This window comes from Ischnura elegans, chromosome 1 (genome assembly GCF_921293095.1).
Source record: "Ischnura elegans chromosome 1, ioIscEleg1.1, whole genome shotgun sequence".
Classification (NCBI taxonomy): Eukaryota; Metazoa; Arthropoda; class Insecta; order Odonata; family Coenagrionidae; genus Ischnura; species Ischnura elegans.
This window is the reverse complement of record NC_060246.1, coordinates 20685554-20708381: the sequence shown is the minus strand read 5'-3', so window position 1 is coordinate 20708381 and position 22828 is coordinate 20685554. Positions and strand designations below refer to the sequence as shown.

At 38.9% G+C, this 22828-nt stretch overlaps 1 protein-coding gene across 3 annotated transcripts; it reads left to right on the top strand.

Annotated features, from left to right (window-relative positions):
• Nucleotides 1–5719: 5719 nt before the first annotated feature.
• Nucleotides 5720–21902, top strand: LOC124156708. 3 transcript variants are annotated; one of them, XM_046531324.1, is made up of 10 exons: nucleotides 5720–5823; nucleotides 5920–6033; nucleotides 6115–6282; nucleotides 10262–10486; nucleotides 13831–14340; nucleotides 14746–14886; nucleotides 15676–15886; nucleotides 16894–18239; nucleotides 19979–20416; nucleotides 21584–21902. In XM_046531324.1, the coding sequence occupies exons 2-9, from the start codon at nucleotides 6016–6018 to the stop codon at nucleotides 20402–20404; spliced, it is 3045 nt and encodes a 1014-aa protein (XP_046387280.1). In that variant the 5' UTR covers nucleotides 5720–5823; nucleotides 5920–6015; the 3' UTR covers nucleotides 20405–20416; nucleotides 21584–21902. The 3 variants fall into 3 exon arrangements, with proteins under 3 accessions (XP_046387280.1, XP_046387281.1, XP_046387279.1); XM_046531325.1 differs by having other exon boundaries at nucleotides 5810–5827; XM_046531323.1 differs by lacking the exon at nucleotides 5720–5823 and having other exon boundaries at nucleotides 5834–6033.
• Nucleotides 21903–22828: the final 926 nt, after the last annotated feature.

Genomic DNA, 22828 nt, shown 5'->3' with positions numbered 1-22828 from the left:
TGAATAAATTTCGGAGTTTTAAGATAAATGGTTCAAAATGGCAAGTTTTACGGCTTTCTGAGGGATATTTTATTAAACCTTACACTATTCTAATAGTAATATCAATCCTATTAAGTAAAATGGATTAAAATTTAAAATTTCTCTGAGCTCTGGGGGGGGGGGGGGGTTATCCCCCAAAACCCCCCCCTTGCTGCGCCACTGGTTGTTAAACCCTCACGCTCCTTGCACATTACACGTTTTTTCCTGTGCCCTATAGAACTATCTATCCCATACCTAATAGAATCTATAGTGGACTAATAGAAAAAATTGCACGGGCCTTTTTCTATTAATCCACTAAAGATGTTTACAAGATCTTTCACATTGTGCAGTTAAAACACGGGCACGATTTGTAGCTGCATTGTTGCTGTCCAGTGCCACTGGGGCCAGACGGCTACTGTATCGTCTTTCTGCTTAGTGATCCACGTAATCAAATACACTTTCACACTAGAGTTTCAGCCGTGCACGATTTAAAACAATGCAATATTTTCCTGCACAGGCGAAAACGTGTAATGTGCAAGGGACATCACACTCCCTTCCCCTTTGCTCCCTTTGGATCCAAAGGGATCTCAAATCTTACGATCCAAAGAGGTTTTCTCGAAGTTTTATGGTCAATGGGGAAGAAAGCTGTGACACTTTTTATAAATTACTTGTAAGGTTTTAAAAAATAACGTAGACATTCAGATCTCAAAAATTGCGCTTGCGTTATCTCCTTTAAAGGGGACAACTGGCCCAAAAAATTGCAAGGGATCAGTTTTATCTTAACAGTGCAAGTGAAGGAGAAGTTACATCCAGGGCAGGGCCGGAATTAGGATTTTTTTAAGGGGAGGGGGCCAATGATCAATTTGCCGACCCTCATCCCCATCCCTAAAAATTTAATACATCATTAAGCTATTTCTTGAGATGGGGTAGTTTAATGTTTCACACCTTATGTTTGCTATTAAGAACTTTATTAATATTATTGTTTATAATAATTTATAAATTAATATTTATTTTTAAATAATTTAATTAGAAATATTTATTTACTTAACTTAATTATTTTACTTTATTCAATTAATTAAAATTAAATTTTTAATTGACTTTCAAATGTACAGCCGGGCAGCAGATTTCAAGGGGCGGCACGGTTGCCGCCCCTTGAAATCTGCCGCCCGGGGCACATGCCCCTTCTGCCCTGCGCTAGTACCGGGCCTTTCCGAGGGGACACCATTAATAGGGAAATTGCATACTTTTTATAAACAGTATGCTGATATACTACAGTAAACACTTAGTACCGCAATATACTTTTTTCCGCTTAAGATTCAGTTTTTACCCTAGAAAATGACTCCCAAAAGTCTCCCGAGTTTCGCGGGCTAAAAAATACCGCCCCCACTAATCTTTGGCCGTGACGTCATAGTTCAGTAGGAGTCCAAGATCCAAGCCCAAACTGCAGGTTTGGAAGAGCCACGTTGCGTTTTAAGGAGAACATGGGTGAAGTAAGGAAAAATTACAAGTGGTGCATTGTTCCTCTGTGCAATAACACCCCAGAAAAAAATTTCGTCTGCATTCCCACGGAGGAAATTAGAAGAAAAGCCTCGATGCATGCCGTCCGTCGGGATGAGCGTTACGGAAAAATAAGAGTATAATAAACGGAATGATAAACCCGTGTGCTATGTGAGCGAAGATAACTTTAATATTAATAATATATCCATATTTCATTGACTGAATAACTTGAAACTGAGATTTTTCGATAATTCGGCCGCCGTAGAATAAAAACTCAACTTCACAACAAAAATCGAGATAGGTGTTTCTCGATGGTTATGATGTACTCAAATTATTTATGGCACTTGTTCAATTTCAGTTACGGAAGGACATAGAAAATTCCATGATGTTTAAAATCAAGAGAGGAAATATGAAAATACAGAGCAACGTTGATCCTCATGCATTCGAGTGCCAGCCAAGAAGACAGCGTTTTCTTCTACTGTCGGCGTCAAAATGATGTGCCGCAGTACTTTGCAAATTTATACCCTGGCTTCACTGCATGCTATAATAATGAACTATATGTCATTTTAAAGGAAATTTTATCCTACATTCTGATTTATTTTATTACAAAAAAATTGAAAAATGTACACACGGCCAGTGCAATATAAATGACTCCGCGCACCGAAAAATTAGCCGTTTTGTCAACTTCATGAACTTTGCAACTCAACCTAAGGAAAACTACTACGTCTACAGCATTCATCTTCCACATTAATTTACACTCGTCAGTGCGGATTAATAAAATGGCTTTTGGGTATTTTTAGAACTTATATTTTGTTATAAATTAATGAAAATATTTAAACATCGTCTTGTCCCAAAGATAAAGGAAGTTGTAGATGAAAAAAGAATGGAATCCAGAGGTGGTCACAAAAAATGAATCGCAGCATTCTTTGATTTTATTCTACTCCAGCTTGCTTTTCAGAAAAAGTTGAGTCACAATGAGGAATGTTCCGCGGCCCTTGATTTGGAAACTGTGGAGATAGAGGAAGACGTGTGGATCAGCAATTTCCATTTAGTTGGTTGTCAGGATAAACCAAGGATCCATTTAAAGGTTGTTAGGCTATCGTATAAAGATAGGACTATGATGTGCACCACAGGGGAAATGGGATGTTTGAGGGAAAGTCAAACCCAAAGTTGTCCAAAGAATGTGCAGTTCTATGTTGCTCTTTCCCAGTTAAAACCAAATAGAAATTGGATTGGGATGATATTTTCACCACGGGTTCCAGTGATAGTGAGAGTGCAGGTGATAATGGTCATCGTCGAAGGTCATCCCTCTAGGATTTCCGATACGGAATTTTTAAGTGACAACCGATCGCAATTTAGAGTAGGTTTCAGATATATCGCGAGAAAAGCTCCCAAAATGTATTTAAGACTCTGTTTGGAAAATATTCAAATTTTAATGTTACTTTAGGAAGGCCTTCTAATTACAAAAGTAACTTATTAACACCTGAAGACGTTGTATTTATTATATTAATCGAAATGCTATTGACCGATTCTTTCTGCAGAATAGGAAGTGGTTTCGGGGTTTTGAGTTACAAGATGGTAGATTGTGTTGGAAGTTCGTCTATATTATCGCTACTAAATTGAAACATTAATAGTTTGGCTTCCTCAGAGCTTCCTGTCGCCTTCCAGGCAAGGTATTTTTAAGTTGAAAGTATCATCGACAGCTTCGAGGTGGAAATAAGTTCACCGTAAGACTCTCTACCGGACTGCCAAAAGAATACACATTTCACATGAGTATACGCTTTCGCCAATGTTATACGCAAGTCTCACTTTGTTATGAACTATAAAACATTTCAGATGCACATCGGTTGGTTCCTTTAATTGCGTCGATGTTGCCCGGGCGACCACCATATCGAATTCCCATCGTAAAAAATGCCCCAGATATGATACGCTAAATTTTTTTCGCGTATAGAAGCCGATATTCACTTTTAACATTGTTTCTTGTGGGATATATGTTTCGATTAACGTCATTTCGTTTATCGTCACATTTTTCAGGAACGTTAAACGAGGACTCACTGTACTGGAACTAAGAAATGCCTCACAACCAAGCCGTCGCTTGTGTCCAAATGCCTATGCTGCTTCCTTCGCTTCCTCGTACTGAACTATGACGTCAATTTGCCGCTAGCCAATCATCGGGCGTTTTCGAGTCCCACTCGTATTTGAAAATTCTCTTGAACTTTAATGAATAAAATATCGCTAACGACATCAAAAAGTAATAAAACCTTTTCACTGTGAAACGCAAACATGTATTTCTACATGATTTTGGAGCTCACAACTGTTTCTGAAATGTATGCAAGTTCCCTATTGTACCAATACAGTGAGTACGCCGTCGATGTGGTACTAATACCGTTCGCCGCAGATATTTATTCTATCTCAAGAAAATATAATTAGCGAACTTTCATACGATTGGAATTGTTTTCACTCAATAAAAGGCTTTTCTTTACTGCCATCGGAAGCGTTTTTTACAGAACCGCGTAAAAGTGCACAACAACGAAGAGATCGACGTTAAAGACATCTATAAAATGAGGAATGTTGGGAATCATCATTCTCTATTCGACGAATATCCAGTATCTCCAATTCGTGGAGCCAACTGAACGTTGATTGGCCAGCACAAAAGCAGCGAACAGATTTCCATTCGTCGACGCAAGTTGACATGCGTCGACACAAGTCGTGTTTTCTGCTTTCCATTCGTTGGAGTTGCAGACACAGGCGGACTCACACCGACTCTGACGAAAAGCTGAGTTTGAGACAGCGGACAGCGCGGACGGAGGAATTGCGCGTGTATAGCTGTTTTGGCGCCTTTCACCTGCATTGGAGATATCACTATTTTTATAAGAGATCAATTTTTGTACTAAAGTTGAAACATTTTTTTAATAAGTTATTGGCAAGTGGGCGATACGTTAAAGGTATGACGTTTTGAATAAATAGGTTATATGCAGAGATAATAATGCATTTTTTTAAATTTTCAGTACTTATTATACAATTGTGAGATGATTCTTATTGTTATTTTAAAATTTTGTGATTTTCAGTGATATTATTTTTAAATATACCTGCCATGCCTATAGCTAAGTCAAATGACATAGGCTATAAACTGCTCTTCGTTCATCTAAAATAAAAGACAATTTTCGGCACAAGTTTTACTTTAAACGGTCAAGAGAACAATCCAAATGACCAATGATCAGAATCCAACATTGGTCAATAATATAAACAAAAAACATTCCAGATCTTAATAGGGTGGTTTCCTATTATTTTTTTATTGCCTTAATCGAAAGATTATTACTCCTGGAGTACGTATTTCACGCTCTTAGATTTTTAAATGATAATATCTATTTTTCGCGATTAAATGAAAAGTGAAAATTTTCAAGCGCGCGAAAACGCGACGCGTTAGTAGGAATGATGGGAAATCTCTCCGTACGTCGTATTTCTGGTTCCCCCTCCGCCCGGTGAGGTGACCTTGAGGCGAGGCTTAGCGCTGATACGTCGCAGGCTGCCAGCGGGTAGCCTAGTGCCCTGCCGCCTGGTAGCGCTTGGCTTAAATAAGGATTATTAGTACCTTATCAAACGAGGAAAACTTTCCGACCTTAGCCAGTTTTAATAATTGATTATTAAGACATGTTTCCCTGAGCTCTGCGCCTCATGCATGCATTGGTAACCTCAGACGACGTATAACTCCTATCTTCTCCTATAGAAACTAGGTCCCTGTGACGTCACGTGGAGTGGCATCGCATGGGCGCCAATCTGGCCCTTTTCAAATGAGGATAAAAATGGACCATTGCCATTCGTCTACACCGGCATTTATAAAACGAAATAATTTGTATATTATGAATACACTAATGGTGGGTAACGAATCGCAATTATTGCCTTTTGTTTTCTTTGATGAAGGAAACTACCCTATTCTGAATCACTCACATCGTTCTCTTTGGATAAATTTCCCGGTTTTCTAAACTCGTGTTCTACGCGCATCAACCACTGCGCATACGGTGCTTTCCATTCCAGTACCAATATTAGCCGTACCAATATACCGTACCAATACCATAGGAAGCAGTACCAATATTAGCCGTACGTGGCGCTGCCGTCGGGTATACCTTGAGGTTGACTCTTTCTCCATTCTCTAAGACTCTTCCAATGCGTGGCTGGCTAGTAGTTGACTAGAGTTAACACAAGGTGACACGAGAGTCGCCTGAATGGAAAGCACCCATTTGACGAATTCGCGAATTTGATTCCCAGCGTTCTCAGCCATACCGCCATCCGCCATACCCAGCTGAGGTGGTGGGTTGGTTCTCAGTCGTCCTCTGCCTTTCTTTGTGTAACCGTACCGTATTGTGCTGTTGTTTTTTTCTGACTGTCTTGTCGTTTTTTCCTTAGTTATAGCCTCAAGGAACGATTCAACTTCTTATCGACTAAATGTAATGCTGATTTAGAGAGCAGATATTTTTGTTTTCTTCGTCCCCGTTTGCGAGCATGGAGTTAACTTTTGACGTAAGTTAATTTTATAAAGAAATGGTTGTCATTGAATTTGTTTGCTCTAGATATAAGCTTGAAAGATATCATTTTACCTAGGTATCGGTGACGCCCAAATGGAAGAAGAAAGTGGTTGTTGATCCGTCGCCAATCCTCTTGTTGGAGAGGTTTAAGGGGTCTCCATCTCTGTTGTTTAAAGATCTCAAAGTGGGCCAGACCTGCGTCAAAGGGTTATGGATTCGTAACTCCAATGATTGTACCGTTACGGTGAGTGAAATTTTAGTACTACCGTTTTCAATAATACGTAGACATCCACGAGTCCCATTTCTCTAATGGGGCCAGGGGGTCTATTCTCTAACTCGAAGCTCCCGTCGTGGTAGCTTCGAACTAGCTACCAGAATTGGCTACCAATCTTATTCTCTAACAGGGAGTAGCTTTCTCAGACCGAGAATTTCCGGTAGCTTTCTCAGACCGGATATGGGGTATGAGAAATATTTCGTGCGAACTCAGATTTTACTCTTAGAACCAATGAAATCGCTCGTTTCATTTCGTAACCTGCGGGAAAATCTAATGTAGTCGTTCTCGGCTGACTTTTTCTTCTAGTTGAAATTAATGTGCTTTGTAAATTACGAAATGCTGAGTGCCTTCAGCTTTCATAATAATAGAAATACGAATAATAATAGAAATACGTAGAAATAATTATATTTGGCTAAGCGGCTTTTATATCAATTCAATAGTTTCGATCGATGCAGCAGTTGATGTCACGATTGATAATCATGTAGGCCATGTAAATATAATGAAGAGAAAATGTTAGTAAACTACCAACACATTAAACCAATGCTATCACATTGTCGTTCTAATTCCCGAGAACTTTACACTCAGCGCTCCTTACGCTTTTGCCTGTTTGATGCAAAAATTTTGATGACCAACTGTTTCTGTGCAGAGATTGTTCCTTCTTGCACTGCGAGAGAATATCGCAATAACATGTGCATACGATAAGTGTATATTATTTCGGGAATATCTTCAACAAAGTTAATGGGAAGGTGGAGAAAATTATGTTTGAAAGTTACGTCATTTAACTCAGATTGGCCTAAGCAATCATTTTAGGCTCACAATATGCTTCAAACGATATTTACACAAAACTCTACTGTCGTGCCGTTCTCACGACGGCTAAATTAATATTTAAATGGTTTTATGAACAAGTATTATATGCCAACCGCCAAGCTTGCACTATTGCAAGCGAGGGCGATTCATTAGAACTTGACAATCATTATGAAAAAACAACCTATTAGACGTAGTTCCTTCTCCCAATATTAAAGTCATATTATATTATTGTTTTTGTGATGACTTCCTCCGTGGGCTTCTGGAATATCCATGGCTACACTTCAAAATTTTTCTCAAAATTCAAAACAAATACACCAACTTAACTACCGGCACTGAAATTAAATTCGTATATACGGCCAAAGACACACAAATGAAAGCAGAATGATATCATGAACACATTTATTCATTGGAAGAGCAAAAAATTTATTAATAACTATCATGAAACACCTTACATTGCATTATAACACAATAATATATCCACCTCTCTACGGTCTGCATCTATGTAACACTAAACTCTCTTCACACAATCACTTCACAACAAAGATCGTTGCTAATAATGCACGGTAAAGTTAATCATAAATGTATAAACACTTGCAAAAATAAGACATCCATCTCTGTGCAGTGGATACATTGGCATTGGTAATGATTTTAACGCATCAATTTGTACCGTCACGACAACAGTCTCTCGCAACATCAATAATAATCACTGTTTTCGGGGTTTTTCTTCTCACTAGTAATGACTTCATGCAAAATAAGATTTCACGTGATATAAAATGATTGAAAGCAACATTTTTCTTCTCCAAATAATGAAATCAACTAGTTAACGCGATCGATAGTTCACTCCGAAACATATATGTTTAGTCACGAAATTTGTCACTCATGCCCACTACTTTGTTAAGAATACAATAATTGAAGGCTTCAAATAATTTACGCAGCATTCCCGACCTCATTAAAGAAAATAATTACGCAAAACAACAAAAATAGTCTACACTTTTCTTGTTTACCACTCAATCGCTAGCCGTGTCAAGAAAGACTGATGGGATAGAACAAAAGATTAGCGACACGCGCCACTTGGTTCACGGCGGTTCATAGGAATTCCCATGGCCCTATGGGAATTCCCTATGTATTTTGATGGTAGCTAGCTGAAGCGCGGGGTTCGAGGGCGCGCTTCGCGAAGCTACCGTGGCAGCTAGTTTGAAGCTACGGAAGTAGCTTCAAATCCCATAGAGAATAAGGGTTGGAGCCTAATAAGCTACCGGTAGCTTCTGCAAGCTCCCTTCGCCGGAGCTTCAGCGTTAGAGAATACAAGTGGGAGCAAGTAGCTTAATTAAGCATCTTTCCACCAGAAAGCTACCGCGCTTCGAGTTAGAGAATAGACCCCCAGTTCGTCAAAAATTTGGAAGGTTGGCACATAAGGCAAGCTGCATTCTTTGCTTTTACGCCACCAAGAGCCGACAAGGACGGACGGGGATACGACCGGGCCAGCGAAGTTGGATTTAAACTCGAAGAACATCAACGCAACTATACCGCTCATCGAATAACCCTTCTCAGCTACGGAGCCACGCAAGACCGGAACTATAGGACGGGGCAGAGGGGGGACGTGCCCCGGGAAGCAGATTTCAAGGGGCGGCAAAATTTGAAAAGTTTATTAAAAAATCAATTTAATTTTTCTAATTGATTATTGAAAAATAATTATTAATTTATAAAGCAACAATATTAATGAAACTTCTTAATAGCAAACATAGCGTGTGTAATTTCAACTACCCCATCTCAAAAAATAGCTTACCCCTCCCTCTGACAAAACTCCTAGTTCAGGCCTTGAAGCCACATCTTCGTGATGCGTAATCGTCGAGTCCAAATAATAATGAAGAAATAATAAATAAAGCATTGCAGGGGACCAAAAACAACTCGCTGCCATAATTTTTACAATGCAAAATGTAATAAATATCATTACTTTTAATTAAATTAAAAAAGAAGAACTTTGTGCTTTCACATTAATATTTATTCACGACCATGGTTTCAACGTTAGACGTCATCGACCATTGCTGTACATTTGTTAGATAACAATCATCAAAGTGATTTTGTTTTTGAAGTGCTTCATTATGAACCTAAAGGACCTAGATTAGACGCTTTGGAACAAATGGAAATTTTGCAGCACGTACGTTCCAATGACAGCATTGTAAACGAATTTTTGTATCCCTCTTTTAAGCCTCCCACTCCTAAATTCCTGGGCTAATGACATGACGAACTCTTCGGCCTCTCTCTCACCTGAACCATCCCCCCTCCACCTGCCATGACCTCCCTAAGGGAGCCTCCTCCCCCTAACTTCTTTCATACCATATGACCAAGTTTTTTCCCCCTCCCTCTTCTCTGTTGACCAATCCGTTCAACCTAATTACCTTCCTCCCTACCCCTCCTAGCCTGGTATAAAAGGATGTGATGGACCTCTGTAGAGTTCACCTGATGATGACGTCGAATGCTGAAACCATGGTCGTGAATAAATATTAATGTGAAAGCACAAAGTTTTTCTTTTTTAATTTAATTATGAATCGCTTTCACCAAGTTACGCCTCAAACAATTAATTTTATCATTACTTTTAAAAATCTATCTAGAAAAACTCAAACAAAAAAGCCAGTTCTAAATTATAGAATGTCATCAGTTAAGTTGTCCATAGTCCTTGGACCTCCTTCATGTATATGTGATAGTACGGGTGTGACGTTATTGTTTTTCAATGCCTGTGAGCCACAAAGATTTTTTTCCTTAAGTGTGTGTGTATATTAATATTTAAGTGGCATCACTCCAGGTGTCCAATGAACCATAGTAAACCTTGAATTTTGGAAAATGATACTTTAATTTTCAATAATGGGAATTTTCCATGAATCATTTGTGAATTCCTGCTCCTAGTTATGAATTGCCAAAATTCAAATTTCTAGAAATTTTTATTTTACGGTGGAAATCGGTAGTGATTGTAAAAATGCAAAAATGGCATGTTCACAGACTTTTTTTTAGTACTCGGGCATGTTTCTAGTTTTACAATTTAAGTGGTAAATGTAAGCTGGCAGATTTCATTTTTACCACTAACTTTGGAAAGTGAAAGCTTATCTGTTGTGCGTGAAGGACATGTCCATTATTGTTTGTGCAGGTGTGCTTGATGAGGCTTCCACCACCAGAGAGGGGTTTGACTTTCAGCGATACCGAGTTCAACCTTGATTCGCAGGAGAGCAAGAGAGTGGGGGTGACCTGGTTGCCGACTTGTGCTGGCACATGGCGGGACGTCATCCAGGTGCAAGTATGGGGCCTCCCACCCCCACACCTCAACTACAGGGTCGTCATTCACATGTCATCTGTGGAACCAAAACCCAAGCACGTAAGTGAAAGTTCAAATTGTTACATATAATAAATAATATCTTCCACTTTAAATAATATCTTTTATAAAATAATGTCTTCCACTTTTCATTTTTAGCATTGCTTACACGAATCAAAGACGAACCAGGAGGAGGAACATCCCACCTGATTTAGAACTTTTGGAAATGAAAAATTTGTATTTTGAAATTATTTGAAACACTTGATTTTAAAAAAATGGCAATTTTAAGAACCACACATCTAATGCAATCTCTAATAATATAGTGTGGTTTCCAGCATTTATCGACTTTGGTAATTGAAAATAATTAGCAGTGTTCAACATTCCTTAACATACATATTGAGGTAGTGCTGGGATTAATAACTAAGCCACTGATGCAAAAATTATCACATTTACACTTTTATGTGATATAGGGTAGTTTCCTTCATCAAAGAAAACAAAAGGCATTGATTGCGATTCATTACCCACCATTCATAATATACAAATTATTTACTTTTAGAAATCCCAGTTTAGACTAATGTTAATGGTCAATTTTTACCTCATTTGAAAAATGCCAGATTGGTGCCCATGTGATGCCACTCCATGTGACATCACAGGGACCTAGATTCTATAAGAGTGGTGAGGAGTTTTACATCGGCTGAGATTACCCATGCATGCATGTGGCACAGAGCTCAGGGAAACATCTCTTAATAATCACCTACTAAAATTGCCTAAGGTTGGAAAGCTTCCTTAGTTTGACAGGGTATTATTAATCCTTATTTAAGCCAAGCGCTACATGCTGGCGGGGTACTCTGCTACCTGCTAGCAGCCTGCATCGTAGCGGCCGCGGTGCTCATATAGCCTCGCACCGAGGTGGCCTCACACGGCGGCAGCCGGAACCAGAATGGCGTAACACAAGGTTTTCCCATCATTCATACAATTGCGTTTTTGCTTGCTTGAAAATGTTCACTTTTCATTTAATTGCAAAAAATAGATATCGTCATTTAAAAAGCTAAGAGCATGAAATATGCACTCCACGAGTAATAATCTTTCGATTAAGGCAATAAAAAAATAACAGGAAAACACCCTATTCTAAAGAGGAAATATCATCTCATATTTGTGATTATAGTGTGGTATGTATTTCTTATGAGAAGAAGTCTTGACCTATGAGGTAAACCCTTGACCAATCGAATGATTTGATCCGGAATTTTGGTAATATGTATGTAGTTGGATGGTTACCATGTAGTCGATGAGTGATATAAAAATCACCCTCATGACCTGGCTCGTACACCCGATAGTTAGGTTTGGGAATAAGGTTGAATATTGTCTTTGATGATAGGGATACATACACTTGCATTCCATCTGCAAGTGACATTCCTGCCCAGCTGCATATGACATGGCTATTGCAGAATAGGAAGTAAAAAATCATTAATTTGCTTTTAGAATGCAGTTTTTTGTATGGAAAATAGGGTGCATAAGGAAACTGAATGTGTTAAGTGAAGTGCAGTCCACACTTCTAATCATCTGAAAATATTTAATTCTGAGGGAAAGAAATTTAAAAGTGAAATGTAGTGAACACCAGCAGAGCAGTCAATTAAGCTCTTATTATGCAATTAAAATTTAACATCAACTGTTAAATAAAAACCTTTGGGCCATGTTACCACATCAATTTTTTCGGTGGCCCCAATGTTTCTCGACCGATGCTGGTCTCTTTCTCAAGGATATCTGATGAGGTGGGAAATATATATCCATATACACAGGTATCTGTGTTAGGAGGTGGAGGGAGGGGAGCAGGAGGTTGGAGGAGAAGTGTGCTGATTGTTTTTCTGGATTACGGGTTGCCAAGTGTGACTTATTTTAAGGCTGGTGTCCCTGTTAAAATTGTTCTTCTCCTCTTTTGTTATTTCTATGGCCCCTCTGACTAGTTTCTCTTTGAAACCTTTCACTTTAGTAACAATTTTTACTTCCCTAAGGTTGATTGTGTGGCCCAGTGCTGCGTGTCTGCTACAGCGGATATCGCTGACTGCCCCATTCGAATTGCTCTCTCATGCTCTTCTAGGCGTGTTTTGACCCATCTGCCTGATTCACCGACGTCGTTCTTACCGCAGGTCTGGCATGGAATTTGGTATACTCCTTCGACTTGTAGTGGGGTTCTATCCTTGACAGTTTTTATTGGGTGTTTTATCAGCATGTGAGGAGAGAAGATTGTTCTAATCTGAAATTTTCGTAGGGTATTTCCTATTTTGTCAGTCGTCCCCTTTATGCATGACAAGAAGGCTTGCTTTTGATCACTGAGGTCATTTTTAGAGGAGTTCGCAGCTTCTGCAGTGTTGCTTTTTGTCTTGTTCTTTTTAATGATCTTACTACAGGGACACGAACCTTATAATAAGTCGCACTTTGCAATCAGTAATCTGGAAAAACCACCTACAACCTTCTCCTCCAACCTCCCACTCCTCTCCCTCCACCCCGTCACTGATACCTATATATGTATAAGGATGTAAATTCCCACCACATCAGATTCCCTGGAGAAAGCGACCAGCAGAGGTCAGGAAATGTTGGGGCCACCCAAAAAAAATTGACGCAGCGACATAGCCCAAAAGTTTTTAATCAACATGACAAGTACCCAGGAAAGCTTTAACAAAGAATTAACATCAACTGTTTTAAAAAAATCCTTGAAATTTGCTTTTGGCTAACATCTTTTTTTTGATTGGGTCTCATACAATATTTGAATTAGCTCTGAAAGTACATATTAGGCTTATATATAATGTATACATGGTATGTAGTCGAGGCTTTACATAGATAAGTGAATAAATCAGTCGATTAGGCTGGCCACCTGAGGTTATTTCGGAGAATAGTTGAACAGTCTAAGCAGTAGGTGTGCTAGTAATAAGTAAGTGTTAGAGTCAATAAATGGCAACAACAGCAAAACAAATAAAAATAGTGAATTTGTTATCTTCCTGGAAGGGAATTGGGTGTGACCCACAGGTAGGACACACTGCAGCAAATGTTTTAAAACAGCAAAGAGATGAAGTCAACCTATAAGTTGTATAAAATCGAGGGGTACTTAATATTAAAATATTATTTCATTTCTAAAATTTGATTTTTCTCCAAGTTTACCATAATGTTGACTACATGCACTCATACACTAAGTGCAAAATAGTGATATTAACGTGTATTGTTGACTGTCATTGTAGATAAGCTGGATTAGCAGCATTGTGTTAATTCCTTTTGCCCGGCTAATTGCATTTGGAGGCACGTATTGCACCAATTTTTTTCTTAATTTTTTGTGTACGTAATGAACAAAAATGTGTTATCCTTTTAGGGAGGAGTAAAATTGTGTTTTCAATATGGCTGATCCTCTCTATTTACAGAAATGCTGCCACGTGAATCCTCCTCTGAGGGCTCAGAATTCCAGGTCCAACATGGCAGCTGGTGCCAAGAAACCAGGATCGGTGCCGGGTGCGTGTGCCACTTGTTGCAAGCGCAATGTGGTGAAAATCCCTCCGAAAAGCGGAGCCACTACTGGGAGCGGAGCGACAAGGGTAAAGGGTGGGAAAGAGAATGCTTCAAAGATCCCTCTGAAGTTGTCAAGGCAGACAGCAGGCATTGCCCCCACCCAACACTCCACTCCTCTGAGGAGGTCATCTTCGGCCATGGATGAAGACTCCTTGGAGGAGGATAGAGGGTGTATTCCTGACGATGAGAGTACAATGCACTCGGAACAGTTTATTTCAATGGTGGATGGTGGTCTGCTTCCTTCTTGCAATGTTCCTTCGACGCCTATCCGCAGGACTACCTACAGAATTCAAGGAAATGGACTGATTGAACAACCTTCCATGCTGCGTTCTCCGAAGACTCCAGCAAATGCTGATACCTACTTGGTAACAAATTCATTTCCCTGGTTACAACTAAGAGAGCATGCACATAGTTAGGGTCTTATAATTTTTTGGTTGGTTGGTACATATCTTTTGCAGATGAACTTCACTTGTTTTTACCAAATTTTCGGCTAATACTCTTATCATCATCACGGCCAGGTAGTTTCCTCCCCCCCCAGAAATCAGATATTGGCTATTATCTCATTGACAACATATAGCTAATATGGGGTGCCAATGAATAGCCAACATTGGCCAATATTTGGTGGCTACTGCTGCATCTGTAAAATCTTAAGAAGTACATAGTCACGTTTATATTAAATATTATTATAAGGAAAATTATTGTAAGGAAAGTATTAAGATAGTACAAAGGAAAGTATAAGGATGCATTAAAATATTGAATTATAATCTCAGGTGCTGGAGGAGGAGGAGGAGCCCAAAGTTCAGCCACAAATATGGAGGTTCAAAGAGCTGGTGAAGGAGCTTGAGTTATCTCCATTGACCAAAGCTTCAGATAAATGTCACAAAAAATCATCTCATCAGTCTCCAGTGGAAGTGAGTCCAGGATTTTGACTCTTTCAAAAAAAATTTACCTGTGATGGAACACATGGGTAGGGATTCCCTGTCTGATCAAAAAAATATTTCTCAGCTCCCTTCAACATTCTACGTTCAATACTTCCACTGATCTACTATTTCTGAGTCTAAGCAAGTTATGTTTAGAAACTGACAGTCTCTTCATTAATATCAGTTCATTAATTCCAATATCATAGATCAATTCACCTTATACCCACTGAGTTTTTGAAATGAATTTTATGCAATTTCCATTCAAATTTTCATCAAATAAACATGAAATGTTATTCGATTCATGCGTGTTATTTACTTCTGTGAAAGGAAAAAAGTATTTAATTAGCAATGCTGATGGTGCTATGCATGGGCTCATGGTAATATTCATCTTTTTTACTCTCCTGTTCTCAAAAATGCTATATTGTGGCCTGTGGGGTAGTCGGGAGTTATGTTTGGACCTCCATAACAAGGGGGGAAATTTTTTAAAAACATGGTACTAAGAGGATTTTAAGGTAATTTAACTCTGTTCATAATCTTAAAAACATCATCTGTCAAAGAAGTCTTCTGTAAATCCATTATTTTCCAATAGTTTGTTTTCTTTTATGAAGGAAACTTATTGTGTTTTTATATTTCGGGGGGAGGGTCCTGACCTCCACCCTTGCTATGCCTCTGCTTGTGGCAGTCCTTGTACCTATTTCCCTGATCATTATATATGTATCTTTCACCTCTCTATTAAGTATGAATTTATGTATCTAACTAGTACACTTATTCTTTTTCAAGCGTTTGGGTCATGAGAACGTCACCTTGGATGGAGGGTTGATGCTGAGTCAGTCGTCTCCGATCCACAGCAGTGCAGCCATGACCCCCGTGCACCGTCCCCCTTTGTGCTCACCAATTCTCCCGCACTACCCACCGCCTCCAATTCTGAGCAATCTTAGCAGTGCTTGGGGTGCCTCCTCAGCCGTTGGTTTCACGGAATGTCATCATCAAGGTATTTCTGCCACATGACAGGTCTAGTCGTGGGATTAACCACCTATCCTTATCTATCTCTGTTCTATTCCTGTCACTGTAAATACCTCTTTCATGAGATGTTGTCACGCATTTGGCATCATCTTTTTCCTTTACCCCCCCTGTATTTTACCATTCCTTCTACCCATGCTCACAACAAGAATTCCATCTCATATAATGCCCAATCCAGTTAATTTTTTCTTTCAGTATAATATACCTCAGCTCCAACTTTAGCAGAGTAATATTGCGATATGAAAATAAATTTTTACAAAAAAAAAATTTCTACAAACCAAAGAGAATGAAATAAATTTTAATTTAGCCAGTCAAAGTCTCTATTAAGAAATGGCTTCATGTACAAGTTAAGGGAAACTATGAAGGTAATATGGAATTTGGGAGTGATATTGCATGCAAACGCATGGTAAATAATTTGTAAGAGAAAAATTTTGCTGTAGAGGGGTTGTTTTCCTACCTGGAACCCAAGATCTGACTTCATTCTGGGGAGGTTTTGTAATTATAACGGTGTTTCGTTATGGCAGGTTTTTGTCCAAGGAGAATGGATGGGATGGGACCGGGAGGATTACTTACTTAAATGAAGGTTTTTGTGAAAATTTTGCAACTTGGAGATTCAGTCGATGGGGCTTTACTGTATTTATGCATGTACTCAACCTTCTTGTATTTAATAAGATAAATATTTGACACTATAGATATTTTTATGTTTATTTCTTTAGTAGTCTTTAATTTTAATGAATTCATTAGTCACGTTGTTCCACCATGTTGAACTTATTTGTGCGTGAATACTACTTACTAGCTAGAAACCTGGATATGTTGTTACCCAATGGGGTAAAACAATTGATTCCTTGAAAGATAATTGTGTGAAGCCAGATTTAGTAATGCTGGTCAATTTCTGACTTGAGTTTAAAAATTATGGATGACTTAAAAAGGTATGTAACCAATGGAATAAAAAATTGATTACTTTATTTTTATTTCTAGACTCAAAAGTTGACGTGGCTGCCATAAATCATAGTTACACCAGGGTTCAAAGCACATGCATGTTTGAGTACCAATGCAGTACAGAAGTGCTGCCAACCACGCAAGTATCATCTTATGATAACTCCATGGTTCAGAGCAGATTTAATGAAGAGCAAGCCAGAAGAGTGGTTGTGGAGATGAAAGTTGATCCTGTGATAATGAACAGAGCTGCTTGTGTGATTCAGAGAAATTGGAGGTATTTCGTAGCCAGGAGACGGGCCAGGTCATGGAGGTCTGAAAGAATTGTAGAAATTAATAATGCTGCCAGTGTAATTCAAAGGAATTGGAGGCATGCTATTGCTAAGAGACAAGCCAGGATGTGGAGGTCTGAGAGAGTAGCAGAAATGAACAAAGCTGCTTGTATGATTCAAAGAAATTGGAGGTATTTCGTAGCCAGGAGACGGGCCAGGACATGGAGGTCTGAAAGAATTGTAGAAATTAATAATGCTGCCAGTGTAATTCAAAGGAATTGGAGGCATGCTATTGCTAAGAGACAAGCCAGGATGTGGAGGTCTGAGAGAGTAGCAGAAATGAACAAAGCTGCTTGTGTGATTCAGAGAAATTGGAGGTATTTCGTAGCCAGGAGACAGGCCAGGACATGGAGATCTGAAAGAATTGTAGAAATTAATAATGCTGCCAGTGTAATTCAAAGGAATTGGAGGCATGCCATTGCAAAGAGACAAGCAAGAACGTGGAGGTCTGAGAGAGTAGCAGAAGTGAACAAGGCTGCTATCATATTTCAGAAGATTTGGAGGAGAAAATTAGCCCTGAGGTTGGCCTCTAAATTGAGAGCAGAGAGGCTAGAGGCAAGAAACAAAGCTGCTTCTGTAGTTCAGAGAAGTTGGAGGTATTTTATAGCTACGAGGAATGCCAGATTAATGAGAGTGGAAAGAATTGCTGCAATCAACGCAGCCGCCACCATAATTCAGAAAAATTGGAGGCGGTTATCAGCCATGAGAACGGCTTCCAAATTGAGAGCTGAGAGGCTAGAAAAGATGAACAGGGCGGCTTGTGTCCTCCAGAAATATGCGAGGCGATTCTTAGCTATAAGGCTGCTTGGGAGACTGCAAGCAGATAGGCTGGAAGCAATGAATGTTGCTGCTTGCACAATCCAGAAGAACTGGAGGGTTGTGTTGGCCAAGAGGAAAGCTGAACAACTGAGGGAAGCGAGACGTGAGGAAATGAACGCTGCTGCATGCGTGATTCAGAAGCACTGGAGGAGAGTCCAGTCTCAGCGGTTGGCTGCTGCACTGAGGGCGGAGAGAGCAAATGACTACTCAGCCTTACGTCAGGAGTTTGCTGAAAAGGTAAATATATATTGTTATGCTTAGATACCTCTTATGAACATGGATTCAAAATGCATGCCCAACCAAACCCACTATTCAGGGAGCTCACCTAATTTGCTGTCTGATGGTACCAGGTGGTGATCAAGCACTCTACTCCATCTAAATTTTACTAATTTTCTCAGCTGCAAAGTTGGTTCTGAAACTTGCTCAAGTGTCCCTCCGCCTGTTCTTTAGGAAATGCATTAATGTTTAGCTCTTTACAATTCATGTGTAAGTTTTTGAGTTGATCTTTCTGTCTCTTTAGATTCCTTGAGGTAAAAAAATACCTAATAATGCCAATATCACTAAGCTCTGACATTTGTTTCGACATTGCATGACTTATTTTCTTCGATAATGCATTAAGCACAGTGTTGAGAGTGGTGCGCTTTTTTGGTTAGTTTTTGAGATTTTTAAAAACATGGGATTTTTGGCATGAATTCCTGCATTCAATCACATTTAAAGCCATACTGAGCAATATTGTGCACAAGAATTATTTGGCCTAGTTAAAATATCAAATTAAAATGCTGCAAAACTAATTCATGTTGAAACAAAAATACTTTATCATTCAAAGCAAAATGATCTTGCATTTTCACCAATGAAATGAGTTTGTCCAAAATTGGCTCTTGAGAAGTTTTAAAAAAATTGCCCAACTTCTGAGTGTGCTTATTGGGAGCCCTTAATCCGAATGGAAGAAGAATGTTTATGCATATTTTATAGATATGTAGTAGTTTTTCCTTGTGCTCTTCTGTGCATTGATTTTTGACAAGTGTCTTCAAATTTATATGATGTAACTCTGCTGCCTTTGAAAAATAGATTACAATGGTACATATCTATGTACCCAGTTATTTTGTTTTCCTACTTTTTGTACCATTGTATTCAATTCAATTGTATTGAATTTTATGACATCTGAGATTTCTCTCGTATCTCCCTTTAAGTATGACATATTTGGAAGCCCTTATGTACCATATACATACATATGGTATGTATTTCATACGCATATTTGCCCCTTGGGGTTTAGTTGACCTGTGGTGCATCTGCTCCAGTGTCCCTATCATAGCTACACCATCGAGAGTACATGCAGAGATTTCTTTCTTCTTTTTTGTTTGTTTTTATTCCTGTAGATTTCAAAGTTACCTCATGAAATAATTTCTGAATTTATTTATTTATTTATTTAAGTAAATTTCACATACAGCCAATTTACAGTGAAATTTTTAACAATGAAATTTTTTTTTTAAATATGTAGTGGAATGCAATTCATAGCGGTGGCACCGCAAGGGGGGGTTTCCGGTGACAACCCCCGCTCCCCAAGAGCTCAGTGAAATTTTTGAGTTTAATCCATTTTATGTAATTGGATTAATATTACCTTAAGAATAGTGTAAGGAAATATCCCTCAGAAAGCCATAAAACTCACCATTTTAAACCATTTATCTCAAAAATTTTCTAGGGTAGTGCCCCCACACCTCCTGCTTACCCTGGCAGGTACTCACCCTCCATTATTATTTACACCTTAAACCCCCCCTAGCCTTAATTCCTAGCTCCGCCCCTGATTCATAGCAGTGATAGAAACACTTAAAGGTAGGTATTTACCCTGCCTACTTTCTTGAATTTCATGATTGCTTATTTAATGATTATGTCACCTCATGTCAGTGTGTCTATTTATGAGTTAGATTAAGTAATGTTTTGTTCCATATTATTTTCTCATCCCTTTGTAATCATTGTAGGTGTGTGGTAAATTCCAGCTAGAGATGCCAACATTTGACCTGATGTACCGACTAGCCTCATCATTGCCTCCTGAGCAAGATATTTCCCATGCATTCAAGTACATTCAGAATGGCCTCAGGACCAAGATGCTTCCCAATTTAAGTCTGCTCCTGAGCAATAAAGCCACACAGACAGGCATTGAAACAAATAAGCAATTTTCCAAACCCAAGGCGGCACCAGGAACGACCCTCCGTCGCCGGACATTAAACGAGAAGCACGAGGTGCCCAAGACATCAACAGGAGTCCGCAGGTGCTTGACCCAGAACCAAAGATACAGTCTTGGGCACATGTTGCCGAGTCAACGGAAGCTGTTGCAGAAGGAGGTTCCCGAAACGATAAGGTGGTCGAGCGTTGCTGAGGCAGTGGGATGTACCCCAAGGAAGTGAGCCTTCTGCAAGGTTGGTGAACATGTTTAGTGCGTTTATGGAGCCTTAACAGGGAATTAAAATTTCCTGCAAGTCTTTAATGCCTGCCACATACCATCATATGGAGTCTCACTTGACATCAATGCTATTTACGCAGCTGAATTAAATACTCAAGTATACATGTAATAGTTACTGCATTGATGCCTGGCAGGGAACATGGAAAACAAGTAAAGAAAAGTAGTTCTTTGAGAAAAGGGTTCGAAGAGGATCTACCAATTTATGAGTACCAAAAACCTCACTTTTTTCATACTTAGCCAAATAAGATAATAAATCAAGGCTGTGATGAATTGCTGATGATACTACATACAAAAATAAAAGGGAATAATGGAATTAATTTTCCTTTCATTTAATTGCGAGCAATGTATTAGATAATGAAATATGGTACTTTATTGTAGTGTCTTGACTTTTGGCAAGTTGATCCCATTGTTTTCTCAATAGCAAATAGAAATCGAAAAATGAATGCAAAATTAGATTTTGGATTGGGACCTAACTCAATGGGAATTTTCAAACATCTAGTTCTGAGAAATACATAGCACAGCTCAAGTAGGGTGCATCCCAGCCATATGGATTGTATTTGGGACAAGATATACATAGATTGGCACTCAAGTGAAGGACTAGCAAGAAATCTTTGAACTGTGATGCTCGTAAAAATAATTTTGCCGATTACATAAATACATGGCATTACATGGACTCATCAATTGAGTGAGTGAATTTTACCTCATAATTAATTTTGAGACTACCAAGAAGCATTGTGCAGTATTTTGTGCTGGGACCCTGTGAGGATAGGGTCTGTGGTCGTTCCCAGTTCAAAAGAATTTTGTTTTCATGCAACTTCACGCAAAATACTCTGGCACCACTTCAGCACCACACAGAAACCACTTCACACATTAATTTATTGCCTTAAAAGGAATGATGACAGCTTCCCCTCCAGTCAGTTTTCAGCTCTCTGCATACTATTTCTAGTTCTCTATATTGGTAGGGGTAGAATGTAGATTGGTGTTGTCTACATATGTATGTTTGTATTTAAAAAGAAGTCCAATAGACTGTAGAATGATTATCAACAACATCTCATGAAAAAAATTATTGTTATAGATAATTGCTGTTTATTAAACTAAATTTTAATATTCTTTTTTCCCTTAGTCATCTGAAAATGCTGATTCTGTCAAGCAACCCATCTTCCACGAAGAACACTACCCCCGACAAGAAGTAAATATTTATTGATAGTTAACTGTTGCTAAAATGCCTCTAAATATGTTTTTATTTTTATAATTTTATACTTATGTATTTTAATCTCAATACTGTTATTTTTATGGATTTTAAACTGTACAAAACTACATAGTCTATATTTGTGTGTTTAAAATTTTGATATAAACTGATTTAAAAAAAAGCATATGACATTAAATATTGAACAAAATAAACTGCATATATTTTTATCTCAATAAAGTGTGATTTCTCAAATCTTTTATGATTTTTTTAAAGCATTTATACATACTGTATTTAACGGCACATAAGACCTAAAATTCTCTCCTAAATAATAGCTAAAAAATCACCTGTGTATTATAAGTGAAGGTTCGCCCTCCATGGGTTCATGTTTTATATGGACTCAATTATATTCATACCAATTACATATATTTACTAATATATATTAATTATTCAATTAATGATATTTGATGGAGTGAGAAGTGAAGAGGAGATTCAGGTGAAGCATTTATATCGATAGCTTTAATAACAAGAGTAACGGCTTCCCGCCATGGTACTAGAGAGGATTATTACTCCTCGCTTGTACTCATGTGTACAGAAGTACTCACATACCCGCTTGCTTAAACCTGCACTGAAATGCTGCAAGTGCTTGGGTGAACACCTCGCTGAGATGAAACTAGATATTTTGAACTATTATGCAAGTACATACATGCAGAAGAGCATCGCTTGTGTAATGAATGTGTGTCATATTGTGTGTTTGTTTTTTTGTAGTGTGTACGACTAAGGGTCGGATGTATCCGGAGTGCATTGTGTGTCTTATCCCAGGGTAGCGTGACGATCCTTTGAGCGCGGTGCTGTCGTCTCGTCACCGGATTGTCGAGGGCAAGGGTTCATAAATTTGGGTCGTCGGTCGTCGAGGCCTTTGGGGCCAGCGTCTCCTCGACCAGTCATAAACGTCTGGATTTTCTGGACATGAGGTTATTGTCTTGCTGACGGGGATGGGTTGCTCATTTCCCGGGGTGGGTGGAGTGAAGCCACCCTTCCCCTGGTCTGGGAGGCGTTGACCTGTGCCCTGACGACACGAGCGCGGGAATTCGGGGCAGTCTGTGGGAAGACACGAGAGCGACGGGGTGTGCTGCCCGTCGCAGATAATTGTAAAACTCATAACCAACCTAAGTCATTAAA